We start from the raw sequence: 27718 nt of genomic DNA, 5'->3' as shown, positions 1-27718 counted from the left end.
TTTTAGATTTGTTATTGTAATATTTGAGTTCTGAAGAAATATGCAGGAAAGGAAATGCTGTTTGGTCTATTCCTATGAAGCTTTCTTGTGGTTAAAAGAGTTCACGGTTTAAGTTTTTGACCTTTATCTAGTCGCATCTCTTACTTTCTACTATGCTTGGTTATATAATCACTACAAAAAATATCAAGAGTTTTCTAACATAAGAACAAATATTGCATTGTCTTTCCTTTTTATTTCTTCCTTCGATTTTTTATTTCCCTCGTACAAATGATCACAAAGCAGAAAATGAATTTTTCGCAAATCAAAAAATATGACAAGTCATTCGAAATTTTAAAATCATGTTTTTCCGGACCACCGTGTATGTTTTACTGTATTTTATTTTTCTTCAATTTTCTTCCTAAAAATGATCTTACTCGTATATTTACAATTAAAACATTTAGGAAAAGCATTGAAAAAATTATAGGTTGGTGGATTGAAATGAAATATTTTGTGAGTCTAGCATAGAAACAATTTTTTCTCTTGGTAAAACTTATTTTTATTAAAAACAAAATAAATAAAAGTTTCTTTTTGTTAAGGCTCAAAACTTTTCTATTTTGACATAAGCCATTTACGTATCTGCCCATTTATATCTCTTATATTTTTTGTATTTATCTTGTCTTTGAATATTTTCTATGCAGATGTGGGTTTCATTGGCAGGACATGACGTAGTTTCAATATATATTCATAACAAAGAAACGTCGATCTGTGATATTAATAATCAAAGCTGCTTCGTTATACTATAGATCTTGATAACATAGGAGGGAAAGCAATTTGTGATTTTAAAATGGAACATCGTTGGAGAGACGTTTGAAACGTTTTTTCAATGAAATCTTTCGTGATAGCATCGAAAAAATCTTTCGTGCACTTTCATTTATAACGCTTATCGGTGATAAGAGAAAGAGAGATAGAGAGAGAGAGAGAGAGAGAAGAGAGAGAAAGAGTACTTTTGAGTTTAGATTACGATATGCAGGAAAATGGATTTCGGAGAGCGTATCGTTTGAAGCACATACATATAGAGAATATGAAAATAGCGAAAGGAAAGGGCGATGGCGTTGGAAAAAGACGAGAGTGGTCGGGTACTCCGATCCTTCTCCCATATTTCACAAGCACGTATATTTTTTTATATTCAAGTCGTTCTTTTGGTTCGTACGTACGCTCACTCGATCGCTCGTTCGTTCGTTCGTTCGTTCGTTCGTTCCTTCACTTTCTCCTTTCTTATATCTTTTCGAGTAATCGACGAAATGAAAGAATCGAAATGGTAAAAGCTCCTCGAAGATTTTCACTTCATTTAAATTCGACGTGTGCTAAGTTTCACATGATATTTTATAAATGTTCCTTACTCGATGGACATTCTTCTGTTATAGAAATTTACATACTTCAAAAATTGTTAGTGGTTTTAAGAGAACGAATTTCAAAAAGAAAAAATTAATGAAGTTTTAAAGGAAAACAAAAATTTTGATTATATTATTCAACAAAATTGAATATCAAAGATTTGTCGATTATGAAATGGAAATAAGCTTAATAAAGTAATTTTTAGTCTAAAATAGTTATTTCTACTGATCACACACCGCGGAGGAATCATTTCCGCCGGGTATAACCTTTGTTTTATCTCCTATTTGGCACTTTTACAAGTTCACATGGTAATATCAAGTGGAATGCTACTGGCCGTACTCCAAGGACTAAAATTGAGCTAAGCTCAAGTATCGATGCTCAATCAGTTAGTAGGAATAACGGACGGTCTATGTAAGCTTTGTACAGTTACTGATATATATATGTACATATGTACGTATACGTCAACGTTCTCTCTCTCTCTCTCTCTTTTAGTTCTACGTGAAAAGCGTCTCGATTATCGCGTCTTATCACCATTTTTGAATTCGTTTCGTGGAAAATAAATGATCTGTTTCTCATAGGAGGGCGAAAAATCGCAGTAAATACTGTCTTAGCGGGTGGTCTTTTAGCGATTTATTGCAAATAAAGGTGCCATCGACGGATGAGAAAACGCTTGGCAGAAGGAAATAAGGCTAGGCCAGCGGAAGAATGGGGCCGCAGAGCAAAAGCCTGCCAGGAAGATATGTTCTCAGGATCAGAGAACGAACGCGCGCAAGCCAGACACGCGATGCGCGGAAATCGGAAAGACTTGTAAAGTGTGTGGGGGGGGGGGAGGGAGAGAAGGGGAGACGATTCACTACCACCATCACCATTCCATAGCCAAGAACTTTCGGCTTTCCGATATGTTCGATGCAACCAGTCGGCCAAACTCACAAATTTTCGCGAGTTCTCTTATTCCGTTTTTCTTTCATTCTTTCTTTTTTTCTTTTCTTTATTTTTTCTTCCTTCGCTCTTTCATAGTTACCGTCTCCTTTTTCAACGGAGAAATAGAATCGCATCTTCTTCCTTTGAAAACGAATGGTTTCTTTCTCGACTGCATGAGAAACTCTCTCGCACGCGCGAAGATGCATCTCTCAAGACAAATTGCATAGACGCGTTTTCTCCGCGATAATTTTCGAACGAAATTACGAAACTTTTCGTTCAACCGGCGACATCCAATCTCGTTTTCTGTGGAAATTTGTTACCGAAACGGAACACGTAAATATTGCCATTGCAAAAGGGAAATATTTTATTTTTAATAACGAGTCGCGGAATTATTTGCTTCTCTTTTTTTCTCTCTCTTTCTTTCTATCTTTAATGGTTTTATTTTCTTGTTTATTTTTCTATCAATCATATGGAAAAACTCGTCGGTGGGAAACTTTGCAAAAGAAGTACGATATGGGCTTCCCATTTATGCGGCCATGTATTGTGTCTCGACTCGGCAACTGAAAACTCGAAACTCGATATGCAACGAAGCGTCACTTGAATTTATTTAAATACCATGTGGAAACAAAGAGGAAACTCCAACGAGAGTATCGCTCCTCGCTGAGAGGAATGAGGAGGAGTAAAGTATCTCGAGGACAGGCTGGTGTTGTGTGTGTGTTCTCTACCCGAATGTGCAAAATGCAGAGAATCCAATCGCGGTGTTGATGGTACTGGTTACTCGTTCGCTAGGCAGTATCGATGCGACGATATGTAGCTCGGATTGGATGAATTTTGTTTACCAACTGACTGCCTGTAACTGTACAACCTGCAGAATCTTCTTTAAGCACTAAAACAAAACTTTCGGATGGTCCGAGTCAATGTAATAAATCAAAACTTCCTTTCTCTCTTTCTCTCCCGCAAAAGCGTGATAAAATACGTTTTGAATTTTAACGATGAATGTCTACCCACCAGCTTATACACAAAATAAAGAGATTTATAAACGGCCACGTTTATGCTGCTTATACTTTAACTAATGCAATCGCGTTATCGTTATTAAACGCTTTCGTCCATAACCTATTAATCTGAGTATTCGTTATACGGCGGATTTAATAATCGTATATTCCATCAACGAGAAAATTCGAAATCATTATTCGAATGCGTGAACCATTTGAAGAATGTAAAACATGAGCTTTGCAATATGGCCGGCGGGAATATTCCGACAAATTGAAGTATAGCATGCCTTATATATCTTTAATCGAATATTCTATCCGGTTCTATACTGTTATGCTATCTATATTTTCTACATTTAGAATAGAGAAGTTGCTATTATATAGCAACGATAAATAGCGGTGGAAATTATTATCCGTCAACATTTAGATTTCATTGAAGCTGGTAACGTTTCACAGTTCGTTTCTAAAAGTAAATTCTCTGAATTAATTAACGTTAATGTAAATATGTTTAATGATAGTTCTGTCGTTTTGAGGTAATTTTCAACGTCGCCTTTGCAACGATTCAACCATGGCAGTTTTGAAACTTTACTACCGTTTTTCTTCTATTCCCTTTACCATGTAGGCAAATAATTATTTCTATCCAAGATAAAAGAGTTATCATGTTTCATGAGTACTTTAATTATCTAATTAAGACTCTTTTACTAAAGATACATGGAATTTTTTGTATCTAAAAGAAGATTACTTATTATATATTTTTTTTAACAATATTAAAATATTTGTTTCTCGTGGGAAAAACATGAGTGATGGATCGAATTTTATTTAAACAATTTTCTCGAGAATGTCGATTAGGTAAGCTCACACGGGAGTAAATAACACGAGTGAGCCTTTATCTTGAATATCCGCTCTTAACTCCCATAGCCGCGCATGGTAATAAATAACTGGGTAAAACCAGCAGTGAACATTTATCGTATGCCGTGATTTGTGGAGTGAGTAGCTCTTTACAATGGTGCTTCTACAAGAGATGTCGGAGATGCGAGGAAACCAAAGGAAAGTAAAGGAAAAGCCGTCTCTCTACGTTCTCTTAGAAATCATTTCCTCTACTTACTATCGAATACCTTTTTAGTTTTTTCCCAAAAGCCACATTTTTTTCCTTTTCATCATTACTTAAAATGTCTATGTACGTATTAGGTCTGACGTATCTTTTGCTCTTAATTTTCTTGATTGTCAGAAGATTAGTGAATTAATTACCAACTTTCTTGTCGTTTCGTGGTCACATCTCTTGTCGTAAAACGCTTGCAAAGTTTTTACATTTCTTTTTCTTTTTTTCTATCGATTCCTCGACGTTACCAACAAATGGCTAAATTTCTTCTTCAAAGTGGCTTGGTTTTATCGCGAGAACGAAGGACAAACTTTCGTTCGTGCTTCGCAAGTAGCAATCCTTTTCTGTCCAATTTATAGAGCTCACGTTTGTCCGATCTCCTCCTCTTTTCTCTCTCGTTCGAAACAACTCTCTAAACTAAACTGTTTCCAGTTTTCCAAAGAGCTTAAGGCTCTTACAATTGTTCAAAGACGATGCCGAGATGCATTATAGCTTCCTGTTAGAAACGTCACGTTTTTTTACATCGCCCATTTGGTTTTTCTGTGAAGAAACATGAGAAGATAAAAAGATAAGAAATTTATTCTTTGTCCTAAACGTTTTTATTTATTTTCTTTTTATAAATTTCAATCAAAAGTTTAAAAATACGTGAGAATGTTTAATATAAAATAAAAGATGTTTCTTTAAAGCTAACAATAAATGCAATAAAATATTAACATGTGTAGTGATACATGTTAAAAATAAATAAAACAAACATGCGAATCGATTTTATGTATAATAGGTAAAAGCCGTCTAAAGAAAAGTTGAAAAAGTACAATGAGATTGTTACATGTTTGAAGATTCATTCTGCCGAAGGACATGCAAAACAAGATAAACCATTACCTCTGGAAAAAGTTTTTTATGCTATATAAATCTCAAAGGTCCAGGTCTTAAGTTTTTTTTTCACATTCCCTTTCATATTACACTGACAATTTATGAGAAAATGACAATATTTCTGCATTAAAAGGAAAAACATAGAACAAGATAATAAATTTACATAAATAAAAATAAACTTGACGAATAAATTATAAAATCTAACAATAAAAATTGAAAAAATAATATTAAATTGTTAATTTGTGTTTAACGCGTGTTTAATAATTGTTACGAGTAGATATCACATGGCAAGTAAATAATTATTAATTCAAAAATTTAGATTGAGAAATTTGCGTTTAATGGAAAGGAAGTTTCAAGAAGGGGGATTTTGATATTCGGATATTCGGATGGATGATCAAAGAAAAAAATTAAACTCAGGAGAAGTTGAGAGGTGCGATTCTTCGTTCATAGGAGAAGGAAGTATGCTTTGCTACGGTGAATTCGAGTTTGTACGACTAGTCCGATAATGGGAAGTACGAAATAGCTTTCCAGTAAATGAACACGCACTATACCTTGCATTCCACGGGGGACGACGCACGAGAATGTGCGATGGGAAGCATTCGCTTGAACGAACAGATCGTTAACCACCTAACGCGATACCAGGGCTAACTCGCATGACCTCGACCAATCCTAGAAGAAGTAACTTCTCTACAGCTGGTGCGATTTCATTTTCATCAATGGCTAATAGACTTTGATCTTTCATTCAGCTGGATCATTCGTACGATTTCAACTCCAATTGAATGTTATTTCACAATGAGCCCCTTTTCAATACCCCCAGATTAATTTTTTTCTTTTTACAGTATAATATTATCTTGATACATAGAGATGTGAGAATACACATACCTCATTTTTTTCTCCCTTCTTGCTGTTAAGTTATTTATTTTCTCTATCGGATTAAAATAAACACAAGCTAAAACGATATTTAATATAATATTATAAAATATATTTTTGATAAATACTATCACTTGTAATATTCGAACGTTGTATCGTTAAAAATAATCTAAATATGATGTCATAATAATAATTTCATCTTTGATGACGTTAAATTAGAATTTATTCCAGGATATAACGTAAACGATATACCGTGAAACGTCGCGTGGACGGCAACATTATTCCACGTTAATATTATTGTTGTTCGGCACTCGTCCATCCGTATCGATTAGGCAAATGTACTAACGCACCTATAACGAATGCATGTACCGATAGAGGATATTTCGCTGGAATAGTTATGTTCTCCATCTCTCTTTCTGTGGTTATTACTCTTTGCAACTTCATAAGCTCTACCGAGGGATATGTTTTGTATTGAGAGTGTTTCACGCGAAACTTTCATCACGATCATTTTCATTACGAGCATATAAGATATCAGCTAGATTAAATTGATAGTATCGAACAGATTAAATTGATGGAGAATATCCCTTTTATGCAATTTTCATGAATCATTTTAACCATATTGATTGCAAATACATCAACACGTTTCAATATTATAATTAAGGATTCTCGTACACCTCTAATAAATACTTTTTAGAGTAAGATAAACAAAAAATTTAAGAAAAAACGATTGAATGACATTTATCGGAGAATTTTGTTCCCTTGATCGCGGTACTTCCGATGATTGCACATTCACCACGTACCTCTATAGAATCGAAGGGAACAAAATATTTGCGGATACCGAAAGAGCTCTAATCGTGGATTTTACGCGGTGCAATAGTTTTCATGCGACTGAACAGATCGTTAACCACGTGACATGGGGTATGCGGTAAACCTCAACCCCCTTTCTCTTCTATCTACGTTCTAGTTATTCTACACCTACCATTACCCGCTTACGATCTTGCGGCAGAGACCCAATCTAGCCACATGGAGCCGAATTGTATGTAACCATGTTGATTATTAATACTTCCCCCGGGATAAATTACATTGCACATCGACACGCCTAACGAGCTAAATTGCTATTGGAAATTAACCTAGTAGTGCATAATCGCTAGAGAACCGCTTTGTCTTACCTTTATCTCGCGTATCCTATCGATATTATCGACGGTACTATTTGGCATAATTTAGACTATAATTGTAATGGTATCATGTCGACAAGATAATTGCTTACTCCGAGTATTGGAAGAAATTAAAGTCAAAAAAGTCTGGATTAATTAATATCTTTTTCAACGTAATCGTATTATTGTACGACTGATGCTTTCTATACGTGTATACACGTGTACGAATATAGGCTATGCGTGTGCACGTATGTGTGTGTGTGGTTGCACAGGTTAGGATGACCGTGCAGCACGTGTCTGATAAAGTACATATCGTTACCACTGACAGGGCGATGCTAACGTTGATAGATGCACGGTTATGAGCCACTTTGTAACGACGATAGTCATCCATCCTATTCGCGATATACTTCATTTTGAAATGCATTACGATTCGACTCACATAGCAAATGAAATTAATGTTAAAGATAAGTTAACTAACTCGTGTGAGATGATAAGAAATTTATTGAATATGTCTTTTCATTTTAATTTAAAATAGAATATAAAATTACTGGATCTATGCAAGCTATATTCAAAAGATCGATATGTAACTGGGACACATGTGTTTCTTCTTCGAATTTAAACTACGAATCGAAGCGACGTTACGAAAGAAATCGACGCAAGAATTCGAGATTTTTTATGCGATGGGAAATTTTTTTTTTTTATTTCTTTTATTTGTTATATTCTTTTTTTTTCTTTTTTTCGAGAATATCATTTCAGGTTCTCAAATAATGGAACTGTATTCAAAATAAAGAAAAAGAAACGGAGATAGAGAGAAAATAAAAGTGGAAAATGCACTTCGCTTGCACGTACAAATAACGAGTGAGCAAAGCAGCAAGAGTGGAAGTGATCTCTCTCTTTCTCTCTCTCTCTCTCTCTTTCTCTCAAACTCGTGAAAATATCCGAGTATGTTCGTTGCGTTGTTTCCCACAGGAATCTGTTTATTGGTGGAAGGTTATTAAGCGAAAGTTTTGTCTGGAAAACTACATGTCCGTCGGTATAATGTTCTTCTCTCGCATTCCTTGAATACTCCTTATAATACGATTCTCATGAAATTCATTTAGTTTGAAATTCATTAAACCAATTACTTTCATAAGATTTCGTTTTACGTTATTACAGAAAAATCCGACCAAATGAGTACATAAGTCTATATCTATTTTAATATACAACAATGTAATTATTGTAGCCTTATTTGACGAAATCATTTGACTAAATCGAAGTATTTCGAATATGAGTGATTGTACGACAAATACTAAATAAAATTGTTTTTATCAAATGAAAATTCTATAACGTATAAAATGTAATGTTATGAATACAAATAGGAAATGTAAAAAGCAAGTTTAATATGTTGCCAATGACGCTTCATAAAATTATTCGAAAACGTTAATTGACAATATCGAAATACTATTATATAAACGAATGCATACATTGTGTACAGAAAAAAGAGAGAAAAGAAATAAAAAAAAAAAAATAAAAGAAAAATAAAAATTAAATGGTTAAATCGACAATATGTATTTTCATGACAAAATTGACGGAATATATATTTATATTTCATATTTTCAATATATTGTTTAGTAAATGGATTAAAAATGAATTGGTCAATATGCGAGAGTACGTATTTCAAAACGAAGAGAATGAAAAAGACGGAGATAGAAAGAGAAATAAATAAATAGGAGAAGAGTGAACTGGATTGCTGTATAGTTAGCGGAGAAACCGACGACCAACAACATCGAGATTTCTAGGAGAATGTGCGGGTGATGCCATAGCGATTACCAAGCGAGTTAATGCCAAATGTTCGTATATATATGCGAATGGAGGGATAATACAGGATACATCGAGTGGCCGATTGGACACTCTCGTAAATAAACGGATAACGATAGCTCGTATCTGCCGGAAACAAGCAGACGTTTCCGCTCTGCGATCTCAAACACCTAAATCTTCTTTACGATAAATTAGATGAAAACGGATAAGGAGTATATAATTTCGTGTGGAATTTCCAAATTTGACATTCCTCGGTTTATTATTTCCGTCTTGATCTTTCATGATTATGATAAAGTATGATATTCATTAGATTGCATTATCAAAATACAATATTCATTATTCGCGATACATATTAATGTGTGATAATATTTAGTAATATCTCTAAAATGTTTATATATCGTGAATTTTGTATATTACGTCAACGTTTCGTCAGATTTTGATTCGAGGAAAAGTAAGAGAAAGTCTTCGAAAGCTTTTTTCTCGATTGGCTTTTGAGCAATTGAGTAAATCTTTTAGTTCGCTTTAAAATGAATGTAATAAGTTGGTCGATTCTTTCGAAACGCGAGCGTTAAACTTCCATTTTGCTTGAAATGAGAAGGGATAAGAATGTTCTCTAGCGTATCAAAACGATTTTCCTTTTAAAAAGACGACCGAGAATTACGAGGATTTTTGTTTGAAGACGATCGTAGAGCAGCGTACGAATACGCTTGCGTTAGAATGAAATTCCAATCCCAGTGGTTGGTATGGTTCTCTCTCCCTCTCTTTCTTTCTATCGTTCCTCTTTTGTCCTTACCAGCTTGAAGGAATTTATCGGTATAATCGAATTTATTCTTTCGAGAGGAGAGAAGAGGATCGCTTGGAAAGTATCGAAACCGCGATATCCTTCACCCTTCTTTTACTTTTCCGTTTCTGTTTTCCTACCGATTCAGGAGGATCGAATGGAAGACCGTACTCACAGTGCACTTTCAGTTTCCATCGATCCTCTATGGCTGCTTCTGGTAATTTTGGATTCTCTGCACGACATGCGAGAAACTTGCCGTCATCCTCGATGGTTGGTATCAAATGGAGAACGCTTACGCTCGTACTTCCTTCCTGAAACTGAACATTTTTCGTTTAAACATTAAAAAGGAATTTAATGTAATAAAAAAGTTTAAAAACCGTAACGCACTCTATCGATCGCTATAATTACATTTTTTCCACAATAATCCTAACTTTTAGATAACATATTATAATATCTATTTGTGTTTTTAGTTTAATAATGTAAAAGTTTTCTTTTCTTCTTTTAATTTATTTGCTATTTCGATAAATAAAATTACGTGAAATTTTATAAATCATTATTTAAAGTATAATAATATCATTGATCGATAAGTACGCATATACAAGTATGACGTGTTAGCTGTAACGTTAAAGATTCTTTACTAAAACCTATTATTTATATAGTAATGACCATTGTGTGTTTAATTCTGTGCCAGCGATAAATATGCAAATACGAAGCACAATGAAAAGTTTACCATGTTTATACTTTCGATGCAATTTTTATTTTTGTTTGTGTAATAAATTCGATGTAGACGTTCATTATTTTCATGGATAAAGTATGTGCATTTTTTGTTTGTTTTTTATCGGAGCTCATATATTAGACAGTTTTTTATTTATAAAATAACTTTTATATATATTTTCATTTAATGAAGAAAAAAATTGCTGTTTTTAATAATTTCGAAATAAACAACTGGCAACATTTTATTTGATTTAGCTTGAATATTTCTGATAAAAATTTGTGTATAGTAATGTTTTTCTTTTAATTAAATGTATTGTTAATTACATTAGTAGTAATTAGAGAATGTACAAATATAAGTAATTGCCGAAAATATTGACAAAAACATTTATCCTCCGATTCAAGAACTAATAACGAAAATGATTGTTAGTTGGAATGATGATAGAAAAATGTTAATTACACAGAATAATCATCCGTGGAAGGCTGCTCGGAGTTGTTTATCGACTAATTAGGGAAAAATTTTTACTTCCTTAATAACGTCGTTTAAACAAGAATGCGAATGCATGCAGATTTATGATGATTACACACAGAAACGGTGAAATGTTTTCGATCGAATCTAATTGAAAATCAAATAACGTAAAACTTCATAAAAAAATTTTCTTTTATTACTGTTGTCCTTTCTCAGTTTTCAGTATTAATTTTTGTTCAAGTCAAAGCAAGGAAATTTGATTCCATTCTAATCAAGTTTGTTGATCGTTCAACTTGTAGACGATAAGTCTTATATTTAGTTCTTTTCCTTTATATTTAATTTTCTGTTTGAATACACTTTTGTTTTTAATTAAACAAAACCCTGCGATAAACATATGAAATAAAATATCATAGTATAATGAATAAACTTTTGTAAATACCGCTCGATATAATAATCATCACATTAAATAAATTATTATTATATTCTATATCTGCAGTGTCTGTCCATTTTGGTTTTTATTATATATGTTATTTTATTATTTCTCTCTGAACTCCACAGATTATTATTCCCATATTGAGAATTTCTAATTACGATTTTATAAATTGATGATATGCAAAATGGCCGATTGTATTGAATTCTATAAGTAAACGTGGTCACTTGGAAATTAATGTGATATCGTCTAGCAGCTACATTCAATCTTCCTCCACTTTTCTTTATCCCTTTCTGTGTTTCTGTTTCAATATTGATCCTACAATTTCAATAAGAATTGCCATTGAACTGTAAAAATAACGTTATTTGAATTTCGTATTATTATATTTTCCTTGAATTACGATGAGAAAAATAATAAATGAATAAAATACATCGCGATCTTCAATATTTTAATTAAAAAATTTTAATATATAAAAGAGATTGTGTAATTTGAAAAATTAATATTTATTATAATGAATTATTATGAATTTGTTAGAAAAAGAAATCTGTTAGAAAAAGAAATTAAAAGGATGAGTCCTTTTCTGTAATTTGATTTCAAAAGATGGATCATTGATTTGGAGGAAAGGAAAAGTATCATTCGAGGTTTGCAAGGAGAGGTCGAATTCTTCGATATTAAAATCACGCGAAGCGAGATGGAATTGGCCTCAGTATTAAAAGCGTATGCTATGTTATACGTATACGCACATTATACGTGTACACATGCATATGCATATATATACGTACACGTGTATATTCATATAGGAATGTACAAGTATAAAGAGGGAGAGAGATTCTACCATCCAATGCGAAATCTCGCTTGCTAGTTGAAAGAGACGTAGATAGTAGCAAGGTATATGGAACGTTACCGGGAACGAGAAATGCGAACCATTGCCAGACGCAACTTTTATCACACTTTTTTCCCTTTATAATGTGCGACTCTATACTTCCAAGAACTGAAATTAATTTCTTTTTTATTTTATATGTATTTTTTTAAATTTTATTTTATATCCCTTTCTTTTCCCTAGTTCCCTAGTAGATAAAAATAAAGATAAAGAGAGAGAGAGAGAGAGAGAGAGAGAGAGAGAGAGAGAGAGAGAGAAAGAGAAAGAAAAAGAGTGCGAAGGTAAAGAAAAACAAGATCGATTTTCAAAAATAATCTTGATCCAAAAATATTTCATATCGTCAAGCGTTCAATTTAGGATAATTTATTACTTTTTATTTACTTTAAGAGTAATAAATTAAAAACAAAGAGGAAAGGAAAAATAAAAAGATTAAAATCGATAAAGATAAAATATAGATAAAAAGAATTCAATTTGTATATTTAATTATAACAAAAAAAAAATATACTTCGTCACACAATCACACTCAATGAGCGGATCTTACATTTACCTGAGACATTGGTAATCGACAAATACGACTCTTCGACAATTACGATTTTATGCCTTCGACTAATCGATTTTGACTACCTAGACCTTTCAGCTTCGACAGGATGCCTTTGACCTTAGAAGGGCTCATCAGTATTAAGGATCGGTTTTCATCGTTTTCCTATCGTCGGTCACGTCCTCCTCCTCACCCCTTACTCACTCATATTTCATTTACGTATCCTACATATATTAATATTCTTTTTTACATGAACATATTTTATTTCATAAAAGAAACATTAACGTGTTCGAGTTTTTTTTCTTTCTTTTCGCGAACTCATTTTTCGTGATTATTATATGGTTATTTTAATAAACCTTTTTTCTTTTTTATTGTGAATATAATATGAAAATGTATTAAAGCAACGGTTAGAGAATAATCATTAATAGTTATTTATACAACTGCCATAATGATCGATATTATATGTAAGTCGAAAGGGGAGGGGAGAGGAGGAGAGACGAGATGGTAGGCACCAGCTGTGAGTTTCCGCGGTATTATTCGAGGATCGGCTTGGAAAGATAAATCCGCGTGCACATTTTACCCTTCGGAGGATTTCCAGATACATAGAGAGCTAAAGGAATAACAAAAAAAAAAGAAAGGAATTAAAAAAAAAAATAAATAAAAAGGAAAACTTCGCTTAGAGATTTCCTGCTTCCGCAACTTTTTCTCTTGCCGTTTCTTTCGGCTTCCATTACGTTCTCTACTTCGTCTTCTTCTTCTCCTTTCTCCTCCCTTTTTCACTTGATCTCTCTTTTCTCTTCTAACATTTTTTTTTATTTTCCTAAAACTGCTGTCAGCGTATAAAAAAAAGAGAGAGATAAAAAAAAAAAGAATTTTCGCAATACACCAATTGAAATTAAAGAGTTTGCTACCATGTTGTATTGTATATACGTTACGGTCAATGTTGAGAATTCGAGCGTTGTATGGAATTCCCGGGCAATGTAAACAAAACCCAATCGAGTAGAACATTGTATCGTCGGTCAATCTTTAGAATGGCCAGAGAGTTTTGATCAATGTAGAATATATGTTTTAGTTGGCTGTGTTTAGAACACGGGGTGGGAAAAGTGTTTTTAAACTTGTGTAAATGATACATACCGTGGGAATTTAAAAATGTGTACACTAATGTCAGTAACAAGTTTCCGATCAATGTACAAAATGTGTTTCAGTGAGGTGTGTTTAGAGTATAAAGGGATAAAAGGGTGAAGTCATGTAAGGAGGAAAAACAGTTAACTTTTAAGGAAAACTAAGCACCACGCTGATCTTTCTAGTAACGGAATAACATAATATATTTGTAATTATTAATAATCAATTTTCTCTAATACCTTTTTTTGCTCTTACAACGAGGAAGATTAAGTTATTATGGTTAGGCAGTTGTAAAAGTACGTGCATAGTACAAAAAGTGATGAAGATCATTTCGTGACTATACGAACATACACATGTCGTGGTTTGTTTCACTTACAAGAGTTTAAAATCATTTAGCCTTCCCCCTCTCTCGTGTTGTAAACACAACTAACTGTAGCATATGACCTAGATTGACCAAAACCCTCGGGCTTTCTAGAGATTGATCGAGCAGTGTACAAAAAACATGTTCGAAATATATTGTATATTGCCAATATATAGATTGCCTGGGGTATTCTACACAATGCCCGGATTTTTAAAATTGACCGTAACATATAAAACTGCTTCTTTAACACCGGTTCAAATTAATTTTTCTGGAAAAATGATATGGTTAATATAATTGGTTATATAATTGGTTATAAACCATTGTTCACGTAGTTTTCTTTTCTTTTCTCGTTCTTCATGTTTCGTTTCAATCGCGAATATTTTATTACTTGTTATCATTAAATTCTTCCAATCGGAAGTAATGTTTTTTTCTTCATAAAAGTATTTTGTTACGTATCATTATTTTGATACTAGTGAGTTGTTTATTTTGAGAGAAATATTTGTTGAATTGGATTAGTGTTTTTGAAGGAGAAAAGAGGAAAGATGTGTTTTAATAGAGGCGCGAATATAGACACGGTTAAGCAGACATATCGTCCTTAGCAAGGCGCCACCTATTATCACTATGCCATCGCTATTACTCTCGTTGTCAGCACTTCGAAGAGGGAGGACGATGGGAAACGACCTCTCGTCTTGACTAATGGATTTCACGAATTAGATGCCGGCACCCGGGGCGTCGTCGGTGTCGCCTTAACCTAAAGCTGCTTGGCAAAACGTATCTGATTAAACACAGTCTGCTTTCCTTTGCCAACCAGAAACACGTAAGTATAGCACAAGTCGACCCAACAACTCGGACAACTTGGTTCGCAGAGTTACCATAAAGGCACGTAATTTGCACCCTCTACGAATGCAATGTTGATTCTTCATTCCTCATTTGATTCGTTATTTAGCATATTATTTCAAGGAAATTCGATCTCGCAATTTTAATGGAAAAATGTTTTTCTTTTATAATTCTCTGCGATAATTCTCGACAATTCGATAACGTATTTCGAATGATTTGTATCGTTGGGATAAGTTTAGTTATAAAATATTTTTATCTTTTAATTAATTGGCGTCTATCATCAGTTAGTTGTTTGTAATATTAGCGAAAGCTAACGTTTTATGGAGTTCGTTATTTTACGATTTGAAACATCAAGAGAACATTTTCTTTGTTTACATTTAATATTTAGCAGTAAATATTACAGGGAATGATTCGAATTGTCTTAAATAACATGTTTTATTAGGAAAACATATTTGATTTTTACCATTGGGTCAAAGGTATCCTGCAGAAAAAATTTTAGTGGAAAATAAAAAGCTGGAAAGTCAGTTAATTTAGAGATAACGCTTCTTTGAAACTTCATTATATGAGTAACGACGATTATTAATGGTTTCGCTATCAGTCCAGATGCTTCCAGGTTCGATGGCAATTTCACGGGTAAGCTCGATAAATTATTATCAAACTGTCTGTCGTTCGCATGAAACAGTTAATCCGAGCAGCACCGGCAGGTTTTGGTACAATGAAATTCTCATAAATCATTAAGCTTTTATATTTTCTCCGAATATAATCGGACCTTTATTTAACACATAAACACACACCGCACACACTAAGAGAGAGAAAGAGGATATTTAAATGAGCGTTGCAGAAATTTATTGAAATTTTGTTGAATTTGAGTCAAAATAATAGGTGAAAAGGAATAAAAAATGACGTATTTAAAGATTTATTATTTACGTGATAGTTCGAGAATCGAACATTTTTGTAATATAGAGATAAATTTATCATCAATTATCGCCCTTCTTTATCACGATTGAACTATGACATGTTAGGGTTGATAGATATATACATATAACAGTTATGTAGGCAAGCTCGTTCGTTCGTTCGTTCGTTCGTTCGTTTTTTCCCTGGTAAATTAATAATCGTGCTTTCGAAAATTCCGGTCCTACATTTTTACAATTCCTACGAAATTCTTTAGATCTTTGTAGTGAATATTTTCCTGTTATGTTCGTTAATATTATTCGAATAAATGACGATGTTTGATCATGATAAATGAATGCAGGACTAGTTCGAGAGTATGTAAAATCTCCATATTTATTCTCATAGCAATTTTTTATTTAAAAAAATTGAATAGATAAAACAAAAAATGTTAAAATTGATACTTTTAGCAAATGTAGTTTTTGGAATGGTACTATTTATCAGAAAGTGAAATGATTTTGAGAATAAAAAGAAAGAGAAGCTGAAAATCGAAGGAAGAACTTCGTAGAAGGAAAAATTCGATTCGACGTAGATTGAATTGACCCTGATCATCGGAAAGCACCAGTTTCGTAGTATCTTTTATTTTTGTATCCGTCGACGTGAGTGTCCACATAGGTTTTTGAGATTCGCAAAGACATATTCGGTTTTGATCGAATCCCATCCTGTCATAGAAAATACTACGGCAGTACCTTTTTCATCCTATTCAGATATCCAACAGGGAGAAGAGATCAAAGACTTTAAAGAATGTATTTTTATGAATGTAGATTTGTGTAAGAAGTCTCGACCGTTCCTCCTTCACAACGACGATCGATCAAAGTATAGGAAATTATTATTTTTTTTTTCAGAGACAGTTCTAACAGTAATCCTCTGTTGTTCAGAGTTTCTTCTAAATCTGACTCTTTCTAAACCTTAAAGACACGGAAATTACCATATCTTATTTACCGTATCTGTCTGTTATATTCGTCTGCGTATTCAGTTATTCTGCAAATCAGTCAGTCAGTCGGTCTTATATTTGTAACTCTTTTGTATTCTGTATTTTTGTAACCACGCCACTTTGTGTTAACTTATGTAAATACCGCTCGACATCACATCATAATTAAATAAACTATCACTATATATATATTTCATCATTCATCAGTTATTGTATTTCTCTCTGTCTGAACCCAACAATTTCCAATCAATCTTTAATTTCAAATCAATCTCTTTAATGAGTATTAAAAATACTAAATATGAACGCATTTTTACATAGAAAAGTAACGTTTATGAGGTATTAAACGTCTCTCGTTAGCGAAATACGTTTCAATATTTATGTAGTTTCAACGAGATATCTTGTAATGCTCGGGAATATTCAGCTTGCAAGTCTATCAGATTAAATCGGAGTATTTAGTTGTATGTATCACGTTACTATAAATAAATTATTTAAAAAGAAAATAAACGTGTACTTTACTTATATTAAAACGAATTTAATGATCAGTTCATCAACATGATGCTTTAAACCTGTTTCTTTGTTTATTGTTCTAAAAAGTTGCTTAAAAATATATATATATATATACAAACACTATTTCATATCCAAATACAGTTCTTTAGCGCTATTCCTATGATACGAGTGGTGCGAACGTATAATTAGGCAAACGGGTCACCTGACATAATAAGCTCTCGAGCGTAATCCTTTCCGGGCACGAAAGCGCTTTCGTGCTTTTTCATTCGCTATGCGAATTCTGGGTCAATGAACTCCCGATGATTGTCGAGTTTCGACGTAGAGTGGAATAATTAGTTTTACAATCAAACGATTCGACAAACGAATTCGCTAGATTCTTAAGATACATTTCGCGATGGGAAAATTTGCGGATCTAAAAAAATTTTTGTTAAATTCATTCATGTAAATATAACACGCGTACATATGTATAAATTTTCTTCTAAAATCGAAATACTTATACAAGGTATATCATTGTCCTGGAAACACTAGTAGAATAATTCTAATGAATGTTAATTATATTTTTTGTTTATTTTATAAGGAACTAATATTAATATAATTTCTGTTTAAAAAATAACATGTAGAAATTAGTTTATATTCCTATCTATGGAATAGTGGATTGATTTTGAATGAAATCATATCTCGTTCGTCTAATCTTCTTGGTAGTCTCGTATAAAAGAGACAGAGAAGCCTTTTGTCGTCTAGCTTATTACACTCTTGATTCTACGAACTTCATCCTTAGACGAAGAAGACGACGACGACGACAACGATGACAACGATGAGGAAGACTACGAGTAGCTAGTAACCTTCGTTTCCCTCTTTAAGAGAAATACTTTGCAAGAAAGTAACCGTATGTAGGTAAGGCACGACTGGCAGGCGGCATGTTGGAATAAGTCGAGCTAAATGAAATATGCAAATTGAAACTTTAGAAGCATAGGATCGAGATATTATATCGTTGAGAGGTACTCGCGCAGTTTCTCTTTTAATCCAATCTATTAGTGCTCATTTATAAAATATTCTAACTTCATAGAAACAGTTCATATCATGAACCGTTACTAGGTAAGTCCTTCCTAGAGAATTGCTTTTATACGCGCAAGTCTATATAGCTTCAATAGGATTCCACTTTCGAAGGACAGAGCTCCTAGTTGTCGAGTAGGCGAACGTGCTTATCTTTGTTTAACTTTCAAAGTAATTTGGCTCGTTGTGAAGTAAGGAAAGTTCACTTGGCTCGATGGTTTAAGTTTAAGCGGCTCGCCACTACCAAACCAGCTTCCGGAAGATGGACCCAGTTTGAAAAGAATTTTACGACCGATATCTACTCGTTCTCGCCCTTTTCAGATACGACTGCTAAACATTTCTTAGGTCTCTGACATTACGAACAGTATATAACGGATAATTATTGTATTTCCAAAATTCTTTTGGATAATAAAAATTCATATATTTTTTTTGATAATATTTTCATAACCTTATTTTATGTTAATCTTTGTGTTTTATTTAAACGTTTGCAAACCACAAACTTATATTAGGATTTAAAACATAAAGTTTGATACATTACGATGTTTTAGATATTCAAATTAACATTTGTATATTTCATTAATTGAAAATTATATAGCAAATTATGTTTGATTAGACTCAATAAGAAATATCTCTACCCAGAATAAGCAAGGTGTTGTATGAGTGTACGAGTTTATTATAGCTCGATGTTAACGCATAATTAGCGAAGTGGATTGCATTATATTCCATACAATAACATCAATTGTAATTATAACTAAATAATGCTACTACAAGCGCGATTGATAATGAGTTTAAATAATCGAATTATTGAATTGTAATCTAAACGTTTGTACAAATATCTGAGATTAAATAAATGATAATTTGTAATTTTCATTTTGTATGAAGGTATCACGATTCTAAATATAATTTAAACAAAAATATAAATTGATAATTATGATAATGGATTAGCTCGATTTGTATTATTGGTAGTTTAGGTAATCACTATTTCTATACGGAGAGAAAGGATGAGAATCAATTGAGGGAAAGGTCATGTTTTAGCGTGGTGTACCGCAATCTAACGCACAGGGCTCGCGGTTCAGCGCTTTTGCTAGCGTTATTTTTCGCTCGAGTCACCGTCACTGTGTACTCGTGCTTTCAGCCATTATTTTTCATTTGCTCGTACGTTATACTGCTGACTGGATATCGATTTTTCAATGTGCAATTCCATTGGCTGGCAAGATACTCGCTAAGCCGATCTACTAAGCGTGATCGATAACTAACTCCGACCTATTTTGTATTTGCGATACTATTTGACCTTTTACATACTTTCATACTTCTTTTTAGATAGAAGGAAATGAAAAGGTAACCAGTATTGCGTAGAAGTCCTCGATAAGATGATTGAAACTACACGCATAACGAAAAACTTATCTTAAGATTCCATTAATTTTTCAATGCCGTATTTATAACTTTTAAATGAGGTTTAAATTAATTAGACAGGCGAGAGAAGAAGAAGAAGAAGAAGAAGAAGAAGAAGAAGAAGAAGGAGGAAGAAAAAAAGAAAAGGAAAGTTCTTACTCACGTTTTTCACGGTCTTTCTAAGCTGCTTCGAAGTCTTCCACCAAGTCAAAATCGCCGTTGGCTTCGATCCCGTGCTACGACACTCGACCTCGTATTTATTCCCCGCCGAAAGAGTTTTGTTCTTTTCCGAGATTTCCACTTTCAAAGGTTTCACTGTAATGCAGACAAAAAAAAAGAAGAAAAGAGTATATAACATGAACTTTTCAATCGTTTCCTACTTACTACATTTTAGACTCGTAACCATTAAGATGATTTTATTAAATCGATCGATAAGATTTTTCGAAAATATCTTAACTTTGAATGAAATGAACATCGATGCTGATAATCGTACGATCTTACTACCGTACAGTACCTACCTACGATTAAATCAGTTTGGATTTTGATAAAAAGATAAGCTTCGTTGCCTTTTGGTGGCACTTAGCGCGTAAAACGTTTCCGTAATTTAAACTCAAAATTACGTTTTACGGGTGGGCTTTTGAATCCCGGCAGATGCTTTCCGGTACGTCAGGAAATCCCGACTCGTTATTAATTCGATGGCAGTCGGGGCAGTGAGTGCACGCGCCCTACGTTCCCCTCTCTCTTTTCCAATCCCCTTCTCTTTTCTCGTCCCTATTTCTAACCCATCCCTTCGGCCAAGCTTAGTGCGCGGAGGAAACGAGCCAAGTATTAATTAAACCTTTTGGTTCTCTTTTTCTTCCTTTTTTTCCTTATCTCTCTTTCTCTCTCTCTCTCTTTTTATTCTTTCTCATTTTTTTTATCTATGTTGGCCAGTCTACCTGGAAATCGTTACTGGAAAAGATATCGTTGCATACGACAGTACGTAATAGCAACGTTCCAATCACGCATCATTGTTTTACTCGTTAAAACCTTCGTTACTTCCATTGCACGCATGACGCGCTTTCATTTTCTGTACCTAACTTTGCCACGGATTTAACTTTTCCGTCAGAACGAGCTGCTACGAATTTTTCCTTTTTTTTTCCCCCTAAAGTTTCTGTACAATCCGATAAACTTTTCGTATTTCGCAGGAGTATTTCATTAGTGAGATTCGACGATTAGACGAGGTACGATAAGGATGTCGAATTGTAATCTCATCATGAAGTCGTTTATGTAAATTTAGGAAATATATTTTGCATATATTTTTGAACGCATGGTAGAAGAGAAAGAAAATGATAAAAAAAACGTCACGGACGATTAACGACAAAAGTGATTGCACGTTTTTTCGATTGTCAATTAAGTTAAAGGATTTTGTCGTTGTTGATCAACGTTCAAGCAAGTAATGTTAATAAATGAAAGAAATGAAAATGTCACTGAGATTGAAATTGAGCAAAATTATTCCACAATGGTATAATTATTTCTGTGACGTATTTTTTACTTTTTCTCTATAATCGTAGATAAAGTTGAATTTTTTTTGCGAAATGTGATTTGAAAGCTTTGTAGTGGTGTTGCTGTGTCGCATTGTCGGAAAGAAGAGAGTTGTAACGGTACTCGTGCTTGGCGAAAAGTAATGTCAGTAGCAGACACGTCCGAAAAACTTTTTGGACGCTCGTCTCGTCGAGTTTGTGCTCGTCGGAGCTTTCCTTTCGATGCCGAGCACTGACCGCGTTGAGTTTAGCATATTTTGAAACATTTTCGCTACGATGGTTTGTTTCTTGACATCCAACTCTAAAGTTCAAAGTAATTTTCAAAATAAAACTGAGAAGAAGATAATTATTATGGCAGAAGCAGCAATATCAAGTTAAGACACAATTCTCTGGCACGTTGACAGAAAGTTAAAAAGACAATATCAATAATGTAAGACTTTTATAATAAATTTATTAAAATTTTTTTGTTAATTTAATATTTAATAATATTTACTGAAATATTTAATAAGGTTTAACATGAAATTTAGTAAGATAAGATAAAATAGTAAGTATCTATAATCTAAGCTAATTAATTCGAATTAAATATATAATAAATAAATATATGTTTATTTTTGTTTTGTTTAAAACAGTCATGTCAAACTCATTTAACAAGAAAGGTTCCTGTACAAATTGTGCCGCGGGCTGTATTACGAACAAACAAAGTATATTGAGAAATAAATTTCTTTTTGTTTTATAAGTGTAAATAAAAAATAGAAGGTAAATAAAAAACGTTAAAACTAGTTCCATTTTCAATTATCATGCTTTCCGGTCTCAGATCGAAAACGAGTACAATGTATTCAGAAATATAGTCAGTTTTTGTGTATTGCGAAAGCTTCAAGCTAATACTCGATTGTACTGTAACAATAATTGGAACATATTGCTATTCATTGTTGATCTCTATTTATAAAAATACCTTTTTTTTTTCAAAATCCGAAAGTATACAAAATATTTCACTTGTTTATATTTTTACTTTCTGTTTCATTTTTGTTTTTATATAAGATATGACAATGCAATTATTACTTCTTTAGTATTTTATTGTTAGACTAATTATTTAATTCCTCTATCAAAGTATCGATTCAAAATAACTTTCATGCGTATCAAGTACTGACAGCAAATGAAAAGACAGTACAGTTATATTGGATAAAAGAGAATCGCGTTAAATAGCTCGTTTGCAAGTTTAAATCGGTTGTATTCAAAACGAGTGAATGTTACAAAATCGTTGTGGCTTAAGTGAAATTCCTGAACTCTCATTGTAGTTCTTAAGTGATATTATTCGCATAATTTGGTAAGAACCGAAGTCTTTGGTTGGTAATGATACAATTTCATCGAATATATGTCTTCTCGACTACGAGACAGTCTTATAGAAAAAGTACGTTTGGAAATAAGTAATATTATTATAAAGTTCTTATATTTGATTAAAATATACTTGATAATAAATGTAGGATAATAGGAATAGCTGGAATTATCAAATCATTAAAATTTTAAATTTTTATATTCTGTATCGTTATTGTAGAAAATATGAAATAAAAGGCGAATTAGAATTTGTAGATATCAATTATTCTAAGTGAACCGCTTATCATGAAAGTAGTGCAAGACCATTTTTGAATACAATTAAAAAAATATAATTTTAATGCACTCATATAATGAAAATAATGTGCTTTTTAAAATTTTGTTCAAAAATAAATTTATACAACTTTCATAATAAATGTTCCATATTTAATTTCCATAATATTTTTTATTTTATTTCATATTGCAAGATTTCAGAATAGATCGCTTTTTACTTTCGTTATAGTAAGGGTCAATATGATACTAAGGCATCCAGAGTAGTATGTTAGTGTATGTATGCATGTATATATGTATGTGTTAATCATAAGTTTAAGAAAACGTTTCAGTTTAGGTCTATGTAAAGATTGTGTCTAAAAATACATTGAAGGAATGTTCAAATCGATACAGTCCTGGCCCCTACAGAATAGTTTTTCTTTCGTGAACAATTTTAAGAACGAAATGAAGTTTAAAAGTTTTCGAAATATGCGAAGAAGTGAGATAAGTGAGATGACAAAGAAAAGTAAATAAGGAAGAATTTGTAAGGAATAAACAGTAAGGTTGTAAGGAATGGTGGATTGAGATTTGTACTTGTTTTGCTGATATGAGGTGCAGTTATGCATGTATTATTATGAAATAAATTGTAGATTATACTTTAAAATATTAATTAGGTTGGTGTACGTTATGTTAGTTACTTATGCTATATTATGTGGTTTTATATAATATTTGAAAAACTTTTTTCCTTTAAATTACTGAACGTGTTGTTCATGAATTGTTGTCTATCTTAAAATTATTTGAAGTAAGAGATTCATTAGTTTTTGAGAATTACGAATTTTCTTACACGAAATTTATAAGTTTTTGAAATACCGTGTTTCAATGGACCGATAGCAACTTTAATAAAATCAGATGTCTTTATAATTTCAAACTATTGGAGGATTTATGTAGAAATAAAAAAATAATCGAATCGATTTAAGAATTAAATTTGAGAAGTTTCGTATTTTTTAATAGGAAAAAACAACGATGACCGAGTCGAAATTACTTGTTCTTACAAAATAGAGCATAAGTAATTAAAAGAGTTTTATCGAGCGGAAAAATAAAGGGAGAAAGAAAAAGTTAATAAAGGAAAGAATACTTAGATAATACGTTGTGATCGATTATCGATAATAATCTACGATGCAACTATATGGTAACAATTAAAATGTCCGCTTATCGTAAATATCTACTAGAATCGTTAACGTTTGCTACTGGGATATTCTAATGAGATTTGCGCAGAGTTCATACAATACAATAGAGATTTATTAATTTTTTTACTAATTGATCTGCTATCAATTTTGAAACCTAATTAAAAAACTTGCGAAATGAATTTTTGATATCATAGGAAATTAAAAGTGGTTTAAATTTCAATTATTTCACGAATAACAAAAAAGGAAATGATAATAATGATTTTTTCGCCTACAAATCCATTGATATAGAAATATAATTGTTCATTTATTAGTTTTTCCAACGATAAGATCAAAATTTATTTCTTTGTTTGATCCTTGTTATATTTTGCACATTAAAAAGCACGTTAATATTGACAACACCGTTTGACTAGAATTTTGTCTATTTTTGATAACAATTTAAAAAAAAGAAAGGTATAATATTATCGATTCGAAAATGTTAGGCGACACAATGTTCGCGTTGATATTAAATTCATAGAAGGAATTTAAAATGTAAATTAGTGTGACTGTGAAAGTACGTGCGTACGTGTGCAAGGTGATATTTCGCTTATGCAAGATGGAAAGTGACGGAAATAACGTAGCAACTGTTCACGCGAGGATGTGAATAAATTTTCCTTTCAAAGCGTCCAAGTTTCAACACAAAGTAACTATCGACCGCGAGATTCTCCAACTCGTTAGACTTTCAAGTAGTTGGACGAAGGATAACTCTGATTATTTGATGCGTGCTTCATTCGAGTGTGGCTCCAATTAGTGAAAGATCAAGAAGTGAATTCGTTTGTAGTTCTTACGTCGTACGAACGGAAGAAGAAAAAAATAATATCCGTTTAACCTCTTCTTTCCTACTTACTTGTCTCTTTTTTTTCTTTTTCTTTTTCTTTTTACATGACTTTAATATATCTATATTATTTAAAAAAATATTATTTTCTTTTAGTCAGAATAAAAACGAATAATAATTTAACGGCGGTGAACTATCTCATATGTACAGAGAGAAAGATGATTCTTTTGGTTAATTTTTTTTATTCGTTTTATATTTATTATATTATGTATGCAATACATGGGAATCAACGACGTCTAAGTAGGATGTTTTTAGATTCTTTTTAAACATACTTGGTAAATTATATGACAACTTAATTTGTTCCATTAATTGTTGTTTCATATAAATGAATGCTTCTATATCAAACGTTTTCTGTATAAACTATATTTGGTATTTCATTTAAAGGTAACGTGGAAAATTATTAGTGCGTATCGGATTTGAAATAATTATAATATCGAATACGGTAGAATATTAAATATTAATATAATTTTAATATAAATACAATTAGAATTAATATAATTAAGTTTAATTTTATCTTCTGATGATTTTACAGATATTAATCATTTTGGTCAATATTCTGTCTGTGTCATCATTTCGATTCATATTCCATTAAATAAATTCCCATAAATCGTTTAAAGATTATATCATTGTATCGGAGAGTACGCATTATTCATTATATTATGTCGAAAAATGTTCTTGTTTCGTGTAAGGAATCTATCAGATTTTAAACCAATTAACACCAGGCTCGGTTTTGTTCGATTTTAATCAAACTAAAATAAGTACGATTACACGTAGCTAAGAGATATAAGGAAAGTTTGAAAGAAATAAAACTAATTGTAAGGTTAAAGCTTATCGTTAAGCTTCGGTTTTGTAAGAAGTTTACTCAGCTACGTCTTGAAGTGTACTATCGATGTGCCCTAAATAAAACAAAAAAAAGTCGAACACAGAAAAAACAATAAATAACTGGTCACACATATCGGGCATGCGACAATTTACAGCAGAAATTTGTCTGAATATACATCGAGTAGTGCAAAATAAAAATTCTAGTTTAATAAAATTTGATTTCTGAGTTATAACCAAAAGAGATCTTCATTCTAACGCTTGTATAGAATTTAGAAAGATATTTTATTTATTTTGATTCGAAAACGGAAAAAAGTTGGACACTTTTGATTAAAAAGATTTTTAGGGTATTGGTACTTTTTATTTGTTAAGTCAAAGAAAGGTAAACAATAGAATTCGGTTGACTTTGTAGTTTTGAATTTTCGATATAACCAATCAAATGATCCATAGAACTGTAGCGCGAAACGAATTTTACCATGGCCATTCGTGCTATGTGCAAAGAGAAAATTCCTACACGCTCGAATGCTTTTGTTTGTCATAATTCTCCAATTCTGAAATAAAAATATACGTTCCATTGGTGGCACACTTGCAATTTACTTAAAAAATTCAAATAGAAAACCTATCCGAGCATTTTAATAAAATATAGTTGACGAAAGTGATAAGGGATTAAAACTACAAACATTTTTTACACAATCAAACGTTCCTCGTATTTCAATTAAAATTTCTTGTGTGGGAATGATCGTTCCCTTGTCAATCTGAATAAATGTATACACATATACATATATGTGGACATTTTGAAGCTATATTGATCAAAATTCTAAATACGACTAAGTGATGATACGATTCGAATAGATTAAAATTCTGATGATACCCATTATTCATACAGTGGATCGTGATCTATTTGTTGATGATAAATTTGCAAAAGCATAACTTCTATATTATTAAACTCAAATATAGTATAAATAAATGATTTTCTCTCCCATTTCATAATTATTGATTTACCTTAGATTTTCATTAAAATTAATTAGAGATGATGATTAAAATTATTATAAGCATGTATATGAAAATATTCAATTAATAACAAAATAATAGTCTTTAATTTTTAGATATTACTTTTCTATTTTAAATTGTACATGTCAGGCATCTATATTTAGTCAGATATATTTTTAAATCCAAATATAGCAGAAAATAATGATCTTTTTTCTTAATTTTTAATTAGTTTAACTATAAGATTTTTATTTTTATATTGAATAGTATTATACAAATGTAAATATAATAATAAAATAATAATAAAAATATAGTGTTATCTGGGACTGTAGGTATTTATATACTTTAAGTAGTACAAGTTATTATTTGGTCAGACATATTCTTAAATCCAAATATAGTAGAAAATATTGTTTTATTTCAATTAATTTGTAATTATTGTTTTACATAAGATGTTGCTTATAATCATGAAAATTATTATAGCAGTGTAAATAATAATAATAAGAACATAATAGTTGTCGTAAAACGCAAAGTGGCCGCAAAGCGATCCTAGTTTCTCCTTTGTCACGTTTTTCATAAAGATTAATTGAATTCTATCGTGGCTATTTCTTTCGGCAGCGAACCGTACGGATTGTTGGGATTCGAAAATTTCGAGCGGAATCGGAAGCGGTGTTATTAATGACGCAGAGAGTTTCGATTGCTTTTCGACGGTGAGCCGCTGTACG

At 32.1% G+C, this 27718-nt stretch overlaps 1 protein-coding gene across 2 annotated transcripts in view; it reads right to left on the bottom strand.

The window, feature by feature from the left end:
- LOC107063997 (nephrin) overlaps positions 1-27718 on the bottom strand; it is a 133681-nt gene that overhangs the window by 36465 nt on the left and 69498 nt on the right. For both annotated transcript variants that reach the window (XM_015316229.2, XM_089172390.1), the window contains exons 7-8: positions 20195-20346; positions 10028-10169 (exon numbers count right to left, since the gene is read on the bottom strand). In XM_015316229.2, coding sequence (XP_015171715.1) covers positions 10028-10169; positions 20195-20346 — 294 coding nt within the window. The remainder of the gene's footprint in view (positions 1-10027; positions 10170-20194; positions 20347-27718) is intronic.

The sequence above is a fragment of the Polistes dominula genome, unplaced genomic scaffold, assembly GCF_049000335.1.
Source record: "Polistes dominula isolate Pdom_NZ unplaced genomic scaffold, Pdom_raw_medaka contig_73, whole genome shotgun sequence".
NCBI lineage: Eukaryota > Metazoa > Arthropoda > Insecta > Hymenoptera > Vespidae > Polistes > Polistes dominula.
The sequence above is the reverse complement of the archived record's forward strand: the minus strand, read 5'-3'. Positions and strand labels throughout refer to the sequence as shown.